Below are 19,553 nucleotides of genomic sequence, written 5' to 3'. Positions count from 1 at the left end.
CGTGCAGCAGTCACAGGATATAAACATCACTCCCCCCTCCTATTGGCTCACACTAGCACTATTAGAAACAGTTTTAATCCACAAGACGAGACAGGAGAGTAAAATCTCCTCCCTACGATGTGAAAACCACTTCACTGGAAACTTCACATTCATTATTATTAGTATTATTATTATTTATAAAAACAATTTACGATCATTAATTCCATCGATGGCGAGGAGAGATTGTGTTGCTGTAATGTGAATCGCTCATGGAGAATTATGTACCTATTTGATCTGCTCTAATGAAATACTTGTGTGTTTCCTCTCGTTAGCGCCCGTATAATTAAGTAATCTCATAATCTGTAATTAACACGTTCATCACCGTGACATCAGCGAGTGTTTGTGTAATAATCAACAACAAACATTCATGTGCCGAGGGTCTGCAGGCACTTCTTTTCACTTCTTATAATGACTCGACTTCTGGTCAATGAACGGACGGATAATTACTGAACACAGAGAGGGGACAACACACACACACACACACACACACACACACACACACACTGGCAGAGCGCTTGTTCAAACCGGATACTGTGGAGATATTAATGACAGCTTGAAATAAGTAAAAGACAGTAGATTAACACGTACAGTAGATAAGAGCAGTTGAGAATTTCTTTTTCAAAATCTCCTTTTTTAAAAATAAATAATTTCACCGCTGTGTCCCCAAAAATTCAACCGTTTGCTTTTTTATCCCAACAGAAAGAAGTGTCACAGCCGGCTAAAAACCAGTGAATAATAAGTGGAGGAGAAAAGCAGTTCCTCTTAAAAAATACTTTCACATTTATTCACCGGGACAAATTAAGTAAAGAGGTCCAGTTTTGAGAGTCAGGCTTGTGTTTGGTGAATAAAATGTATTCGTGTTTGTAGAGCAGCAAAGTTACCGAAACAACACACACCACACTACAGGAGCAAAACGGTTTAATCTCTGATTTTGAATCGGAGATTAAACGGTAAAATTTAGAAAATCTTTAAGTGTGAGCCCGGCTTAAAACCGTTATGAAGTCAGATTATGTAGACAAAGTAAACAATGTGCAGCTTCTGAAATGTTTGGACTTCTTCTAGGATAAGTCTTTCAGCTTCATGAAAGAAGCAATTAGAGCAGTGGTTCCCAACTGGTGGGTCGGGACCCAAAAGTGGGACGTGGAGCCATTTTCAGTGGGTCGTGAAGGTGTGCCTGGAAGAAAGATTGTGTCAAAAGGTCGATGAAGCAAGTTTCTGTATATCTGTTCTATCACGCTTTGTACCCTCTAATCTGATAGGTTGAAACATATCAGAAATATGGTCGCTGTTTTTCATGAAGGAGTTAGTGGTGGGTCTTGAGCTTCGGCCGGTTCAGAACCACTGAGTTAGAGGATTTTGGTTTCGTAGCAGGGAGACAGTGATGAACATTTATCAAATCAAACTGTGAAGAGTAAAAAGTGAATCCATTTATCATAGAATTCATTTCCCTTTACATTAATCTTTTGACTTGTTTAATCAGTGATTCTGCTCCGTCTGTGGATCAACCGTAGCTCAGGCGGCATGAATCTCACATCGTCACGTCTGAATGAAGCTGTGAGTGTAACCTTACAGGGATGCACCCCCCAGTTTGAGAAACCAGTGACCTCACTGACCTGTGTGTGTGTGTGTGTGTGTGTGTGTGTGTGTGTGTGTGTGTGTGTGTGTGTGTGTGTGTGTGTGTGTGTGTGTGTGTGTGTGTGTGTGTGTGTGTGTGTGTGTGTGTGTGTGTGTGTGTGTGTGTGTGTGTGTGTGTGTGTGTGTGTGTGTGTGTGTGTGTGTGTGTGTGTGTGTGTGTGTGTGTGTGTGTGTGTGTGTGTGTGTGTGTGTGTGTGTGTGTGTGTGTGTGTGTGTGTGTGTGTGTGTGTGTGTGTGTGTGTGTGTGTGTGTGTGTGTGTGTGTGTGTGTGTGTGTGTGTGTGTGTGTGTGTGTGTGTGTGTGTGTGTGTGTGTGTGTGTGTGTGTGTGTGCGTGCATGACAGAACACTAAACTGTGAAAAATGGAGGACAGCCTTTGATGTGCACTTACATAATCGGTGTTGATGGACTGGAATGCCACACTTTGGCCACACACATTTACTGTATGGTACTCGCTTGTTGTTGATTGGCTCTCAGAGCTGCAGAGTGTTCTTTCCCTGTTCCTCTTCAGCAGCATCCCTCGTACTCTAGACTTTTATTCACTAAAAAAAAAAACCTGATATAAACTTCATTGTTTCATAATTATCTCTGTGATAGAAGGGTTGTTAATACACACATCATAGAGATGCAGTGCAATAAAAAAAGAGCAGAAAAAATAGACAAAAAGAAGGCGGTCCTGATCACTTTAGCGGTGTACACGTGCCTGTTTTTGGTTCGATTCCCCCCTTCTGACAAAGTCACCAAAAAGCAGAGTAGAAGAAATGGAAGTCAGAATTTTCTGAAGTTTTTATTGAACATCTTGTGCGGTGAGGTGAGTTAAGACTCATCTGTTCTGGTTGGACGAATACCATAGCTGCAAATCAGAAATACTGAATTACAATCTCGGCGGGGGGGCGATCTGTACCGTGTCTCACTCTGAGCCCAGTTCCTTTAGTCCGACCGCTCCACACCATGCTCAAGCACGCTACACTTCCTTGGCCCTGGCACGGTTAGAAGAGGTGAGCTTCAGCACGCTGCAGTTCATACACGAGAACAAGCACGGGGACAACATGGACGTGAAAAAGTCTATAATCGATCCCTGCCGCCATTAGCGGGAATTCCCATCATACAGTATCGCTGTATCTGACTTAAATGACTCACGGTCTTTACTCACAGCCACAAAACGTTTAATGACCTCAATGTTTTGAGGCAGTGGTCGACATCAGGTGATGGGTTTTGAATTTGAATTGTTTCAAGTGATGAATTCAGCTCGTAGCTCTCGTATTGCTTGTGTGTTAGGCGTGCTGTGTGGCTGTACACACACACACACACACACACAGGAAGTAGAGCGTGAGCATTTATAGATTCATTAAAGAGGGGACTGTGGGGTCAGGGAGATGTAGTTTTAAATATAATTTATCGTTCTTATTGTCCTCCTGGCTGTTGTTTGTTGTCACACCTTCTGATCTCAGTGTTACATGTAGATATGTTAATCTTTCAAACCTGGATTTACAGATTAAAACAGATGTGTGGATGTCATCTCCAGGTGATGCTCTCACTGGTTTGATGTTGGCAGAGGTGAAATATAACTGATGCATCAATCAGAAAAATGTAGAAATGATTTTTTAAAGTGTTGACTGTTTTTTTCTACATAAGAGTCTTGATCTCAGAGCAGACGGTTCAGGGAGAGCAGATATTTACAGACTAATTATGAATCCCCGAGGAGCAGCGTGAACCGATAATCACTTGATATCATAACGACCTCTGTGGTTCAGCGTGCTCTTTTAATAACCAAAGATCAGAAAGTCTCCCCTAATTGGCCCAATTAGTCTCTGTGCTGTTAATGGAGAAAAATCAGCTCGGACATGTCTGCTGTTTGTGTGTTTAGACGTCGACTGAGCGGTGATGTAAAAAAGTGACACTGTGATGTCTTTTCTTTCTGAGCTTTATATTGTGATATGAGAAAATACAGGAAGGTATTTTACATGTGCAGTCAGTTTCTATGAATTAGCAAAATATAAAATGAATCAAGCACCAGAGGAGGTTTGTGACCCTGTATAAACCAGCTCTCTCAGAACGCTCCGTTTTGGTGTGTATGTCTCTTTAAATGCAATGAGCCCCCCCTGAGTTTTCTCGGTAGACATCACTCCTCTGTAGAGAGAAAATGGCGGACCTGCGCAAAAGTTTTGCTGTAGGCTGGGAGTGGAGTCCATGGGTGGCGATACCAGGAGAGAAGAGGGGATTTTTTTTTTTTTTTTTTTTACCAGAATCCAGCTTGTGACATCACAAGGAGAGCAAATTTGAAACTGAGCAAAACTTCTCTGTGTTGTAAGACTTATGCAGACCACAAACAAAGGACTGGATGGATTTATTTCACATTTTATGGGTCAATAGACACTCAGGATACCCAAATGTATGTTCAAAAACACTTTACATGTGGATTTTTCACAATATGTCCCCTTTAATTATTTTGGAATTTAAGTCTGTTTTTAGGCTGCAATCAATATTGTGATTATCATAGCTGGTGGCCTATTGGTCAGTAGCATGCCTCGAATCTGACCTCTGGCTCCTTTCCCCTTCCGCATGTCCTTCCTCTCTCTCTCTCTCTCTCTCTCTCTCTCTCTCTCTCTCTCTCTCTCTCTCTCTCTCTCTCTCTCTCTCTCTCTCTCTCTCTCTCTCTGATTTCTGACTCTATCCTCTGTCCAGTCTCTAAATGAAGGCATAAAAAGCCCCAAAATAAACCTTTAAAAATATAGATATATTCTGATAATGATATGAAGGGTGATAAATAAAGATTCTGCAGCTTTAGATAAATGTTTACCACTAAATCTACTCTGAGGGTAGCTGACGGTGAACTTGACTTTTATTTGACTGCATGAAATGGCGTGATAGCGTGTAAAATGTTCACATGCTGAGTGAGAAAGCAGCGATCATTTGTATAAAATAATTTTTCTTCTTTATTGCGATGAATTCAGACTTCTGCGATTTGTTTATTGTGGAAGCTCATTTTGTGATGACGAGAACATTTAAATTGATTATGCATCCCGAGTTTTCGACTGTTTTCTGTCTGATTTTTAAAAGTCTGTTTTTCTGTTTCTCCTGCAGAACATGTTTACATCCCTGTTTCCATGGTAACCCCAGAGGAGCATGCACATCCGGGTCAGGAGTTAGCCTCAGCGTTCGTCTCCTCCGCCTGCCTCCTGTGAGAACTACACTACCCACAATTCCTGTGAACTGACAGAAACACACTCTGACATTTATTGTATCAGTGTTACAACAAAACAAACCAAAAAAAAAAAACACTCAGAGGAACAAAAACTACAAAAACAACAACAAGAACTACAACTCTGCTGTGAAGAGGACCAACATGGCCAACAACACGGCGGACCACCCTCCGGGGAACTCGGTGGCCGAGGGGAACCATGACGGGGACTTTGGGATGACCACGGAGGACCTTAGGGACCTGATGGAGCTGCGGAGCGCCGAGGCAGTCAACAAGATAACGGACACGTACACGGACGTGCAGGGCATCTGCCGCCGCCTGAAAACATCACCCATAGAAGGTAAGACACGATTAGCTCACAAAACAAGACTTCAGTAGTCCACATGTACTTTTCCTGCTTCATAAGAGTCATATCCAGGAAACGAAAATTCTGAGGGATTTAGCTTGACGTCCTGACGGCGAGCCCGCGCTGAAAGTGGTTACGCATTGCGCTGGTCTGACACAACATACGTACAACTTTATCTCCATTTTTTAGCTCGCCAAACCGTGCTGCTCCTACAATATGATCCGCTCGCTGTGCTTGTTGTTTTATTCAGGCGGCAGAGCGAAGGGAGCAGGCTCATTAGCCGAGGCTACGGCCAGTAGCCCCCCACACACACACACACACACACACACACACACACACACAGAGAGGAGGTGACAGAGTGTGAGGCACTAAACAATGACAATTCCCACGAACAGATGGACAACATTTCTGGTAAAACTCAGACGCGGTCGATATTTAGTGTTGATAGAAGATCCGTTTGGATTTCAGTCAGAGATTCATACGAGGCCAGAAAATGGCTGACAGCCGGCTGTTTGTGTCTCCCTCCTTCATCTTTTGATCCCTCTCACTCTGTGTGCTTTTATGAGTGTGTGTGTGTGCGCGAGTGTTTACAACCACGGGTCCATTCCAGGATTGAAATTAGTTCCAGCCCGTTCCCCTAATGGCTCCATAGATCATTGCTCTGTTCCATTTAGTAATCAGAGGACAGCTGTAGTCTCGTCCTCCACACAAGAAAATTACTCACTTTAATGAAGAAACTGTAATTATATTTTCACTGCAGAGAGGGAGGGAGGGAGGGAGGGAGGAATGTGGGGGAGGGAAACCCTGATGTAAGATTGAGGCCAAAGACACACACGCACACACACTCTCTCACACACACACACTCAGTGATTGACTGTTACAGTGAACTAACGTGATGCAGGACGAGTGTGTGAGTGAACATTGACTCTGCTGCAGGACTTCTCTTCTTTTCTTTTTAGGCATTTTATTTGTGTTCACCCACATTTCATCACACGTCAGTTACTCAGCATTTAATGTTCCTTTTACATTTTTTTTTTCACATCAAGCCTCAGAACCACTGCCTCCTACATTTCCCATAATGCACTGGGGCATGGTTTTTCTTTGCAGTGAGGACCACAGCCTCCGTACATGGGGCGTGCACACTCACCACGAGGCTACCGGCGGCCCCCGCTCAGATATCTTCTATCCGACTTCTGACCAGCTGGGCCTCAAACTGATGAAGTTATAACCCGTCTCTCTTTCGCTCTAAAACCCCCCCAAAAAGACGACCTTGTTTTTCTGTCTATAGCGAGGTGAGAGCTAGCTAACCTGTGCAGCTCATTCCCATTAGCGTCATGTTAGCAGTCAGAGAGTTCACACAGTTATATTTAACCGTGTCTCTGTATCAGCGCTGTGATAATGACATGTTTTATTCTGCAGCTGCTTCACTTTCACTCTGATGAAAAAAAAAAAAAAAATGACACTGATTGAATTCTGAGTTCAACCTGAAAAAACACACAAACACACGCACACACACACACACAGACGTCAGTGAGCGGCAGCTTTGAACCCCGCTGGTTAATGTGTATTGATGAATCAGTCTGCTGCCTCTTTGAAAGTCATTGATCGTCAGCATTTTACAAAATCTGAGTGTATTTCATGTTGAGAGGGACACGCCGCCTCCTGGTGCGAGGCGATCTGACAGATGTAAACTTTATTTAAAAAGGACACGGGTTACAAAGAGCTTCACAGAGACACACATGCGTACCTAAAAATACAGTTTTTTATTTTAGGAAAATGCTAATGAACGTCAGCGTGTTCTGTCAGCGCTCAGGTGAGACAAAGACAGGAGCTGATTTATTCTCACTTTTATTCCTTCATGTGAGATTAAAATCTCCACAGACACACATTCAGCACTGAAGGCTGAAACAGGCAGAAAATTAAAAAAATGGATTAAACTGTCACAGTCTGACTCATCAGCTGATGTTCAGATGTTTTATGCTAATGTGACGCACAAACAGTTCTGGGCTTTTTCATCTCTCGTGTGCTGATTTTTCAGAAACTTGGGATTAGATGAAGCTAATCAAGAAAAGGAGAGAAGTAGATGTCTCCATTGCTGACTCTTTGCTGAAATCAAACTATTAAAGTCCAACTGAAACTGTGCTAATGACTTCTGCTTAACTGCCTGTGTTGCTGTCAGTAGGCGGAGCTCTAAATGTTCTGGATTCACTTTTGTGAGAGTAGAATAGTGAACATATTTTAAAACATTTGTCTGCTGACACGGTCAAAAATCAGAACAAGAATCCGTCTCAACCCAAACCCTCGAAAAAGACGGCCATAAATAAAAGTTTTTCAAAGAAGATGTGTTTTCAAAGGAAACATCGCCTCATCATTCAGGCTGAATCTGGGCTACAAATCGGTTCACGCTCTCTCTCTCTCTCTCTCTCTCTCTCTCTCTCTCTCTCTCTCTCTCATGGATTCATGTTTGAAGGTTCAGAGGTTCCTCGGCCTGCTGGCGTGTCAGATCTTTTTCTCGAGCTCCGTGGTGTGAGAAGTCAGCCACCAATCTGAGACCCTGCTTGAGCTGCGTGACCCGAGACTCACTCACTGCAATACACACACACTCACACACTCACACAAACACACACAGCCTCAGGTCCTCCATGCCTCTGCCAGCTGAAGCAGAATGCTCCTCTGAGTGATCAGCGAGAGGGATAAAGACACCAAGACATGCAACGCTCTTCTTCTTCGGGGTCTTTGTGTGTTTGCTTTTTCACTCTTTCTCATCTCTTATGGTGAAGTCACCTGTTCTCGCTCTTCTGCCCAACGCTCTGAAATGTTCTCAAATGTCATGGGAAAAGCTGAAAAGCCTGAATCCCTCTTTCCGTCTTCTAGCTGCACGTTCTTAAGAATGGATGCTTGATTTTGAGCACTTTGGATAAACTCTAATTGTAAAATACGAGGTGCAAAGTAGTGATGCATTTCTTTATCACCCCTTAAATTACATGAATCCTGGCTGACAAAGAGAGAAAGTCTGGGTTTACCCCGGACGAGCCACAAGTCTGGCACAAGCCTTACAAAGAGAGGCTGAAATATGTCGTTTTGTCGTGCCTCTGATTTATTGGCCTGAGGGTTTCTGGAGCTTGGTGGTTGCATCATTCTGCAGCAGAGGATGTGAGCGTCTCTGTATTAAAGGCAGGTTTATATCCTGTAGACGGCGGCGCGAGGAGACGGAAGATTGGAAAACTGTTTTCAATCTCCCACCTCGCCGTTAGCTTCTAAATGAAACTCCCCTGTCCAATCCAGTGTTCTTTTATCATCTGAGATGTTTGTTCCTACGACCACAACCACGAGAAAAGCTTAAGAAGAATGTTCCCGGAGAGCGCCGTCGATAGGTGTGTCTCTTTTTACTCTTTTGTCTCAAAGAAGGAACTGTCACACCATCAGTCATCAGCGTTTTCTGCTCGTTGTTTTCGATTGGATCCCTCCCTCAGAACACTAAGTTACTTTTTAATCTTTCATCGCCATTAGAAACTTTTCTTGGACGCTTCTCCGGCTTTCCCTCCTTATTCCTCGACGCTTTCATGCATGTGTTAGGAGAACTAGACGCAGTGTTGGGGTGCAGGATGCCAGTCATTCCTAGAAAAGTTGCAGGATGGCACTTGAAGCCAGAAGAGTTTGACTGTGCATCTCCTGCCGGGTTTTCACACTTCATACCCCAGGGTCAACTGATGACTCTGATGAACGCCACAAGCCGAAAAGCGTCCGTCTAATATGTTTATAGTTTACAGTTGGTGAAGTTGTGCCAGAAAATCCTGACTCAAGGTTAAATGAATAAAAATCATCAGATCTTCATGTTACAAAAGAAAAGATGATGACATATTGTGCATTTGGAGTTAGCGTCATGCTGTAGCTTTAGTTTCTAGAAGCATGGTTTCTCGCACACACTGTGAGTGGTTTTTACTCCGTACCAATCACAGATGACGTCAGTTTGGCTGATATAATGAACAGGCAGAGATGTGTTTGGCTCCGATAGCTGCAGAATGTGCTTGAATATAAATGAAATTCCTTTTTATGTTCAAAGACTTTCAGCTTTAAGATGATGTGTTCAGTTAATGTGATGGTTTCCCAAGATGCACCTCTGCAGGAAATGACAAATCACTTGGCTGTACATGAACATTCAGCAGCATAACATACTCTGTGTGTGTGTGTGTGTGTGTGTGTGTGTGTGTGTGTGTGTGTGTGTGTGTGTGTGTGTGTGTGTGTGTGTGTGTGTGTGTGTGTGTGTGTGTGTGTGTGTGTGTGTGTGTGTGTGTGTGTGTGTGTGTGTGTGTGTGTGTGTGTGTGTGTGTGTGTGTGTGTGTGTGTGTGTGTGTGTGTGTGTGTGTGTGTGTGTGTGTGTGTGTGTGTGTGTGTGTGTGTGTGTGTGTGTGTGTGTGTGTGTGTGTGTGTGTGTGTGTGTGTGTGTGTGTGTGTGTGTGTGTGTGTGTGTGTGTGGGCATTCATGTGCGTGACCTGCATGCCATCACATACCATTACATGCTATAGAGCCACATTTCTTCATGCATTTTTAAACAGAGTGAAAGGTTTCTTTCATTGCAGGAAAAATCTGAATAATGTGGTCATTTGTGATCCAAACAGTGACACACAGCGCAGAGTTCTTAAAGGAGCAGTTAGCAGAATGATTAGATGTTAGGTTCATGAAGCAGGAAATAAAAAAGAAAGATACATGGAAATTAACTGTAATAATGAATATAATTAACTGTTTACAGGATGTTCATCGAGGGCATTGTCAGCTGAGATGATGTTTTGGGGGCGGCAGTAGCTCAATATGGAAGTTGGTCTGGTAGCTGGAGAGGTGCCAGAACATATAAACATTTATATGAAATCAACACGTGATTTAAAAAAAGCATTTTATGACTCGTATACACTAATAATGAGATGCGTACAGACATGGTGGAAGGGAGTTTGAGCTTTACAGTGCGTCTTGTTGCATAGCGTGAATGTAGACATGAGCAGGGGCGTTTCCAGACTATTTTAACTGGGGTGGCCCACCCGGGGGTACAGGGGTGACATGATTCAACTGTTCAACTGTATGCATGTCAAGTATTTCTTTTAAATCTTTCTTAAACTTTAACCAAAACAAAGATATCTTCAGTGTCACTTTTGAATTTAGGGCCGGACCGATGTGGGATTTTTAGGGCCGATACTGATATCGGTATTGGCGAGGAAAAACATTCGGATCCATCTGCCGATATCTTTTTTAGATAGGATAGGATAATACTTTATTGATCCCCAGAGGGGAAATTTGGGCGTGACAGCAGCACAGACAAGAAAGCTAAAAAATACACATTAAACAGAATAGATAAGATAAATAAAAACAGGGGGTATATACAGTACAAAATGAATGAAGAAGTTAACTGGGGGGAATTGAGAATTGAGACAGTATTTGCAGAGAATGACAAGATAAAGTGACAAGTGATTAAAGTGACTTGGTATGATAAATAGCAGCAAGTAATGTAAACAGCAGAGAAGAGAGGCAGTGTTGTACCACAGTAATGCAGAGTGCAGTTATATAATATAATGTAGTATAATATAATATAGTGCAATATGAATAATATAATGAAATGTTATATAATATAGACTAATATAATAAAATATATAGAATGTACAGTATATATATGTTGATGCTAAAAAAAAAAATAATAATAATAATAATACAATAATACAATGATAATAATGAATAATAATGAAGCAGGTCATAATAGATCAGGTCATAGATACATTTTCAATCTGTAGAGACACTGAAGAGTGATGATGCTTGTTGTAACCCATATAGCGCCCTCTGCTGGTGATAAAGAACTGCTAGTGTAATACAATGAAACTCAAATGAAAAGCTATTTGACTGGTGAATAAATCTCGTAATATCGGCGCATATCTGCGATAAAATTAGCCGATACTGGTAGTAACTGTCTACTTGTATTGGTAAGTGTAAAACCAAATAAAAAAGTATTCCTACATTCATAAAGAAAAATAAGGAAACAAGATACTTTTCAAATTTGTCAGAGAATTCAATTTAAAAAATCATAATTAATCATAAATTGTGGTCAATCTGATGAGTGTATGAAGTTTAGACATTCTTTAAAATAAATGCGATGAAATCATATTTTGAACCCAGTATCATACCAGTATACATATCATATCATCCCTGCTGCAGGATGATTATAAAAAAGATTGTCGGTAAAGACAGAGCTGATGTATGGATCACAGAGACGATCAAGAATAAAAAGGAGTAAGTTCTGCCAACATGGAGAACGAAGGAGAAGAAGAAGAAGAAACAGGCGTCTGTGTTTGTAGTGGACATCAAAAAGTCTCTGAACAATGAGAGCGGACACTGAAACGTGCTGCTGCTCTGTGAAAGAGAGAGAATGACTGAAAGTGAAAACTGAGTAAAAATGTGCATCTGCATGTTGGCTGATAAACCTGAAGCTCCTAAACGTGTGAAGGCAGAGCGTGCTGCAGACTGCTCTGCTTGTTCCAGAAACATCGTCTCACAGCTTTAATCTGCGTCTCAGCGGGGACGCTCGGCAACACAACGGGCCGACGCCAGTCATCAAATAAATCCTGCTGTCACAGTCACACACAAAAAAACAAAAACAGGCTCAAATCAGACTGGTATCGATACCACAGGCAGAGAAAGAGCTCTGCTGTTTGTTCTCTCTGTGTTTTATAGAGACGGCAGCTTTCAGCATCATTCAGCAGCTTCAAACGGATCAAACCAAACTTTAAAATGAAACCACAGTGAGACGACAAACTGCAGATGAAGACTCTGACAGCAGGTGTATTTTTATAACCTGTGTTCAGACGTGTTTGAGAGCGGCTCTTTTGGACACGTGAACGGCTATTGCAAGCTGAATACTCAAAGATTTATTTTAAAACGCATCTTGTCTCCTCATCGTATCGCTCATCTCAGATCAAAACTCTTCATCTTCAGAGGTCACTTCAACCCTTCTTCATCTGCTCTCATCTCACCACATCTCTTCATTAAATGTCTCAATATAGATCTTACATCTATAATTCCTGCTTTAAAGACGTCTAATGAAGGTAGCATGGCACAGGTCATGAGGTCATTGTCCAAAACCTTCAGTTTATCATGATATCTTTGTTTTTCAGTGGTTGTCTTGTGATGTAAATTTGCATCGTTTTGGAGAGATTGTAAATGAACAAGCCTGTGCTGCAGCTACACAGAGAGTTCAATCAATCTTTATTTGTGTAGCGCAGATTCATGACAAGTGTTGTCTCGAGATACTTTACATAAAGAGCAGGTAAAAGACTGCACTCTTTGCTATATTACAAAGACCCAGCGTTCATCCGTCATGAGCACTATAGAAACATTTAGCAAGTAGCTAGATTAAAAAAAGGCCTTTACAAAGGCAGAAATCTTGGGCAAATTCAGGCAAATCATGACGAAACAGCTATCCAACAAAACTGACGGGCTTGAAAAATGGGATAGGGGGAGATGGGGGGATAGGATGCAGGAAGAGGGATAGGGTAAACAGTGTTCAATGGTGGATGCCACTTTCTTATCTTAAGGTCTTTTTTGCCCTCCAGGCCTCAGCGCCAGTCACATGATTGAAAGCTATGAATTAGATAGGACAGCTGATTAGAGCGAGTTAACATGAGAGAGAGAGAGTGAGTGAGTGGTTACAGGTTAGAGTCGAACTACAGATCAGTGCTTCTAAGACTTTGCCTCTGTGTATGCTGCGCCTGCTCTATACAGACTGAGTTAAAGCAGCACCGCGCTACTCTGAGAAATTTGACCAAATCAACAGGATTACAGCGAGGTAATGCCGTCTGGCAGGAGGAAACTGTCCTCCTCTTTGTGGGGTTTGAGGCTGAGTTCTTTTTGATGAATTTCATACTGTAGTAGCTTTTTAGATCTCGTCAATTAACAAAAACTTGTACCTTTCATTGGATATGTCAGCTGAAGAGAGACAGGAAATATTTGGAGGAGATAGCGGGGCGATGGCATGCAGCAAAGGGCCCGAGCAGGCGCTGCTACGAGGACTAAAGCCTCTACACATGGGGCGTGCAACATAACCGCTAGGCTATTGGAGTTCCAGCGTAATGACATATTTCTGACTTGAAATTAGACAAATACACTTGAAAAGACTCACATTTTGACAGGGTTGGGCTCTGATATTTATCTTGCCTCCCTGCTCAGAATCGTTCGGTGATTACAGTATCTATAGAGAATAAAAGAAAGACAGATGGACAGAAGTTTAGTGGAGGAGGAGGAGGAGAACTCTTCATCTGATGTGTCCAGAGAGAATCCTCGGAGAAGAAGAGGAGGTCATTACTAAAACATGAAGAAGACAGAAACACGCCTGAGCTCATGTTCTCGCTGACTTACAGAGTCCTGTTTTCACGAGGAATCCTGGCACTGCAGCCTGTTGAAATTCACATCACGTTCCACTGCACATCTCCCAATTCCTCCCAGAAAACACAGCAGCCATGTTTCTGCCCTTGCAATCACACCGAGGAAGTCGCACACTGCTCTGAAAAACACCCAGATTTAGTGCAACAAAAAAAAAAAGGGGAAGCGGATCAGTGAGTCTCGATTTCATTCACTCTCGTCCCTGTGCTGCAGAAGCCGCTGCGAGTAAACACAGATTGCTGAAGTTACGGTTAATGAGGTCCTGTGGTGATGAACTGAGCTCAGAAAATCCTCCGGTGTTGGAAAGAGAAGATAAACACGGGCTGCTGATTACACTTCATTAATTGACGGAGCATTATAAATAAACTCCAACTGGTGAAGGGGTTTATATGAACTTCTCACCCAGACGTAATAAGAACCAAACATGAGGAGCTCTGAAGACGAATCCCCCTCCATGAAAGCATCCGGCTGCACAGAGAACTCTTCTTATTGTCTTTATATGGAGAATGAATGAGCGTGAGGGATGAGTCACTGCTGGAAAATGACGGTCACACATCTGGAATCAGGAAAATCACAGATAATAGTTGGTCTTCAGTTGGCAGAGGACTGTGGGAAATCTTTCCCGCACAGGGTTAGAATCAATTAAATGGAGAAATCCGATGGTTGGTTAAAGGTGGGGTCAGTAGCATTTTTCATTGCAGATTGTAAACTCAACATTCAAATTGGGCCGCTCCTCCTGGGCTCACACTCACTGCTGCAAGCTAGCCCAAGCTAACTGCCTGTCAAACAGAAAGCCAACTCAATGTTCACCCCAGTTTTGGAACAAGCTTTGGTGTTTCAGCCTCACTGTCTTTTCTCTTCTTTGCCGCTACGTCCATTTCCTTCATTTTTTACCAGTTTGAATCGCCTCCAATCCCTGAACTGTATCCACTCCTAAACTCACCTGTGCCACTGTGTCATTGGCTGGAGGAAACACACCAGCTCCCCGCCCAGAAACGTCCCGTGCCAACCAAGAGAGAGAGAAGGAGAGAGAGGCGGTCAATTCAAATTTACAAGTGCACAAATACTTCAATTTCTCATGTACTTTTTGTTGTCTCTTTAAGATGCAAAGTAAGGTTGATGTCTCTTAAAAACAGACAGAGAGCAGAGGAGGTGACAGTGTCTAAATTGCACCAATACATTGACTGAAATGTTGTCAATGTATTTATGCAACTTAGACAATGTGCAGGTGTTTCCTTGTAATTTTGGGAAATCAAAACAGGAAGTAACCTCTCATTGTGTGCCTATGACTTAGATTTATGTTGTTGAAGCAGCAATCGATACAGTTTGATTTTTACTCGTATCGAAGTCCATCGAGTAATCTGTCAGTTTAGTGGAATTGGTCAGTATTTAATGATTTCTCAATCCGTGTTTCCTCTACAGTATTTTTCCTGTGACGCAGCATATTCAAACTGGCTTCGGTCTGATCAGGTGGAGTCATGTTTATGTGCAGGATTTTGGCTCCATTGGAGCAGCAGATTGTGTGTTCAGCGGGGATGTTGGGAGGGTTCAGGTCAGCTCGGGCTGCCATCGCCTCATTACTGTCAGAGATTCCCAAACCAAGGGCCACAGATTAAAGATCAGAAGTCACAGCCTAGATGATTGACAATCGAACAGAACACTAACTTCAGTGAATGATTCTCTCATTTAACTATATGACCAAAAACAGAAAGATTTTCTGGTTTTCTTTAAGGGGTTGCATCCAGTTAAGAAATAGAGCTGCTTGGGAGGGGTCTAAAATAACCAAGCAACACTTACAAATAAACAGTGGTAACTTAAACATGTCAGACATCACAAATACTCCCAGCTGTTTATCATTCACTTGTGATCATGGGAATTTTTTTTTCCAATTTCTGTGGCTGCACCTGAAAGCACCGTTTTCTTGACCTTTTGAGTGTTTTATTTTCGTCCGATCCTCCAGACAGAGAAGAGGAAATAATGAATGCAGATACAGAACATCTCTGGGTGGAACATTTGTGTTGGTGATTCTCCCAAACTCTGTGTGTGTGTGTGTGTGTGTGTGTGTGTGTGTGTGTGTGTGTGTGTGTGTGTGTGTGTGTGTGTGTGTGTGTGTGTGTGTGTGTGTGTGTGTGTGTGTGTGTGTGTGTGTGTGTGTGTGTGTGTGTGTGTGTGTGTGTGTGTGTGTGTGTGTGTGTGTAGAGGCTGCAGTCTTGTCATGGAAACAGAAGTAGGTCATGTTGCAAAAACGTCTGTTTATAGAAACGTGTAAAATCTGGATGTTTTATAACGACAGTGCATCTTCTGCCTCTCACTGTGTAGGAGCACCGCTACGCCTCAAAGTTATCAAAGTTTAAAAAAAGCTTTAAGGCGGGAGAAGTTGAGGTTCGAGCAGTTTGGACAAAGGATGAATAGAACGAAAGTTACACAAGTGACAAAACGCTGACGTCTAAAGGGAAAATGTGTGAACAAAACCTTCCACATGATTTATCAGGAGGCTAACTTTAGAGTCTTACAGGATAATGGTTTTATAATGTTTATATGGTTGTTATTCAATACTTGGTTTTTTTCTGTGTCCAGATTTTGCTTACAAATGAATAAATTGCAAACACAGGCCTGGATTTTGGTATCTTAGGTGTCAGCGGACAGAATTCTGTACAAGTTTAAAGACTTGACTTAAGAAGAAAGTGGTGTGACATATAAGGAATGGAAGACAAGTCAGGGTTGTTAAAGTCTGGTGTTTGTTTCTGGATAAAAAAATCAATGATTAATTTCACAATAGAAACTGTGGTGTTGGATTTAGATTTCACTGAGAACAAATAAATGAACCAGCAGGAACACCTTTCATTTTCTTATAGGTAATGTGTGAACTAGTGTTGTAGTCAAGACCACGCTAACCAAGACCAAGACATACCCGAGACCAGAGCGCTCTGAGACCGAGACAAGACCAAGACATTTAGGGATTGAGACTCAGCCAAGACCAAGACCAATGCAGGGGAGACTGAGTCAAGACCAAGACCATAAATATGACAGAAAATACCCTCATCTTGTGTGCAGCGGGCGTGTCCCTCACTTAGGCCGTAACACCAGGAAGGTTGCGGCTGGATAAGGGGTATACAATTCAAATTATAAATGAAATGATTCATTCTTTATGAAAGAGGCGTTTTCCTTCTAATCACAGTTAAAACTAGGAAAAATAGCCTTTCAGTGGTGGTCTTCACTGGTCTTCATTTAAAATCTGGAGTCCACCCAGTCTGAGACCGAGACAAGACAGAGTATATATGGTTTGATTCCGAGAACAGACAGAGACCTTCAAATAGTCGTCTCGAGACCAGTCTTTGGGACCAAGACTGATTTTGAGTACTACACAAAGTGTGATGGGAAAGATTTAATTTATTTTGGGTTACGCTGGGGAACCGGTGGTGAGAAAGGTCACGACTTTGAGACTGTCACTCTTCACAAAGCACGAACATCTATTAGAACTGGGAATAAATAGGGAACAAAGTTACATCATGTCTTTTATTTAACAGCGGCTGCAGCTACACGGTGATGATATTATGATGTTATCATTTCTGCGGACTTGAGATGAAAGAATTTAGTTTGTCTCGGGGGCAGAAATGATTCCTGAGTTCATAAGAAGGACAGGGACTGTAAAGAAGAATGGCTGCATAGGAAATGTATTTCATCAAAACCTTTTAAGTTTCAACACTTCCAGTGGTTAATGAATACAACCATTGTCTTTTTTATATATTTTCTTTTAAAGAAATCAAGTTTTTTGCAAGGTCTTTTAACCATCTTTGGTTTGGCTTACTCACCCGAAGGTTTATCAATTTACACAGTTTCTTCTTTGGTAAAAAACAAAAACAAAAGCGACTTGTTCTGTATAGTTTTGTACATTAAAGTCTTGTTCTTGTGTCTGCAGGTTTGTCTGGAAACCCCGTCGATTTGGAAAAACGTCATGCGGCGTTCGGCAAGAACTTCATCCCCCCAAAGAAGGCCAAGACATTCCTGCAGCTGGTGTGGGAGGCTCTGCAGGACGTCACGCTTATCATCCTGGAAATCGCTGCAATCATCTCGCTGGGCTTGTCCTTCTACCATCCACCAGGGGGCGATAGTGAAGGTCAGTACAGTCAGAGTCTGAACTCAGGTTTTATACCAGCAAAAATACTGCAAAGACAGGACTGTAGATACCATTGATGAAAATTAAGAATTCCACAGATGAAATGATTACTGTCAGATTTAATATGCAACACAACGGCTATAAAAACTGAACTGAACTCATCATGTCCTTCTCTTCTCATAGCATGCGGACAAGTTGCAGGAGGCGTCGAGGACGAGGGCGAGTCCCAGGCTGGCTGGATAGAAGGCGCCGCCATCTTGTTCTCTGTGATCATCGTGGTTCTGGTGACGGCCTTCAACGATTGGTCCAAGGAGAAGCAGTTCCGCGGTCTTCAAAGTCGCATCGAGCAAGAACAAAAGTTCACCGTCATCCGCAAAGGCCAGGTCATCCAAATCCCTGTGGCCGAGCTCGTGGTGGGAGACATCGCTCAGATCAAATACGGTACGAGACGAAGCATAAAACCCGACTTAAACAGGACAGTTTGGCTCTTGTTTAACGAGCATTCTGCTCGTAGTATTTGGACAGAACTGTCCATTTGGCCATATAGTTTGTGATGAATGGGAAATATTGACAAACACACAAAATGATATATCATAATTACTTATTTAAAAAAGATGGAACCAAACATATACAAGCTAAATGGTTATAGTTACATCTGAGATCTGAGGTCATACACAACAAAACAATGAGTCTCTTGGACCTTTCAGGTCTCATGTTTTTTAACAATAACATCTTCAGAGTGGGAAGGTTAAGTGAAGTTGCACTTTATTTTCAGCAGTAATAGCAGAAGTCATACAATGTGTACCTAGGGACTTAAAAAGTTTTTAAAATGATCTCTCATATTTGCAGACACATTTGTTTACACCAAAGCTGTTTGGAATAAAGGAATAAGCATTAATAAAGGAATAAAGTGCATCTTCTGACTCTTATGTCTGCAGGAGACTTGCTGCCTGCTGACGGGATCCTGATCCAAGGCAACGACCTGAAGATTGACGAAAGCTCTCTGACTGGTGAATCCGACCATGTCCGCAAGTCTATGGAGAAAGACCCCATGCTTCTGTCCGGTGAGTGAATGCTGAGAATCACAACATATGACAATGGCTGAGGTTTCTTCTTTCGAGTACTGCAGATAATAACATCCCCTTAAACCCTTATTTTCTATTACTGTTTGATTCTTGTCTAGAAGGAAAAGCGTCTGTGCCAGAACGTGGTTTCAGATCTTAAATAAATCTATCACACAACAGACAAGCTGTCAGGATAGATGATTAGACAAATAAATCAACAGGTGTTTAAAAAAATCAATTTATAAAGACTAGTGCCATTCAGAATGATCTATGAGGTGTTTACAGGATAACAACTGGCACTTATAAACAGTCAGGAACGAATGCATATGAACAACAAAGCTCGGATAACATTACTTTAAGTATACACTGATCAGCCATAACATTATGACCACACCCGTTTACATTCTCAGTCAAATAAAGATCAAATATCACATTTCATTTTCAGCCGAGGTTCGAGCCGACCTGTGGCTCCTTTCCCACATATCGTTCCCCACTCTCTGTCTCCCCGTCTTCTGACTCTTTCCACTGACCTGTCTCTATATGGAAGCATAAAAAACCCCAAAATTAACCTTCAAAAACAACTAAAATATAGTGGCCCCAAGATTGATCCATGGGGTACTCCAGAAGATGACAATATTGGAACTGAATCAGGATCTTTTATTATGTAATGACTGGAGCTAAAGCATGCCAACTCAATTTCAATGAGGAGCCAATAAGAAAAGGATCCAATCCTTA

At 42.1% G+C, this 19,553-nt stretch overlaps 1 protein-coding gene across 6 annotated transcripts in view; it reads left to right on the top strand.

Annotated features, from left to right (window-relative positions):
• Positions 1 to 19,553, top strand: part of LOC132976945 (plasma membrane calcium-transporting ATPase 1-like) — a 104,624-nt gene that overhangs the window by 35,533 nt on the left and 49,538 nt on the right. For all 6 annotated transcript variants that reach the window (XM_061041232.1, XM_061041228.1, XM_061041229.1 and 3 more), the window contains exons 2-5: positions 4,758 to 5,215; positions 17,557 to 17,754; positions 17,938 to 18,195; positions 18,693 to 18,818. In XM_061041232.1, the coding sequence (XP_060897215.1) occupies positions 5,020 to 5,215; positions 17,557 to 17,754; positions 17,938 to 18,195; positions 18,693 to 18,818 (778 nt within the window). In that variant the 5' untranslated portion in view covers positions 4,758 to 5,019. The remainder of the gene's footprint in view (positions 1 to 4,757; positions 5,216 to 17,556; positions 17,755 to 17,937; positions 18,196 to 18,692; positions 18,819 to 19,553) is intronic.

This window comes from Labrus mixtus, chromosome 7, assembly GCF_963584025.1.
Source record: "Labrus mixtus chromosome 7, fLabMix1.1, whole genome shotgun sequence".
Taxonomy (NCBI): Eukaryota; Metazoa; Chordata; class Actinopteri; order Labriformes; family Labridae; genus Labrus; species Labrus mixtus.
This window is presented reverse-complemented; position numbering and strand designations above follow the sequence as displayed.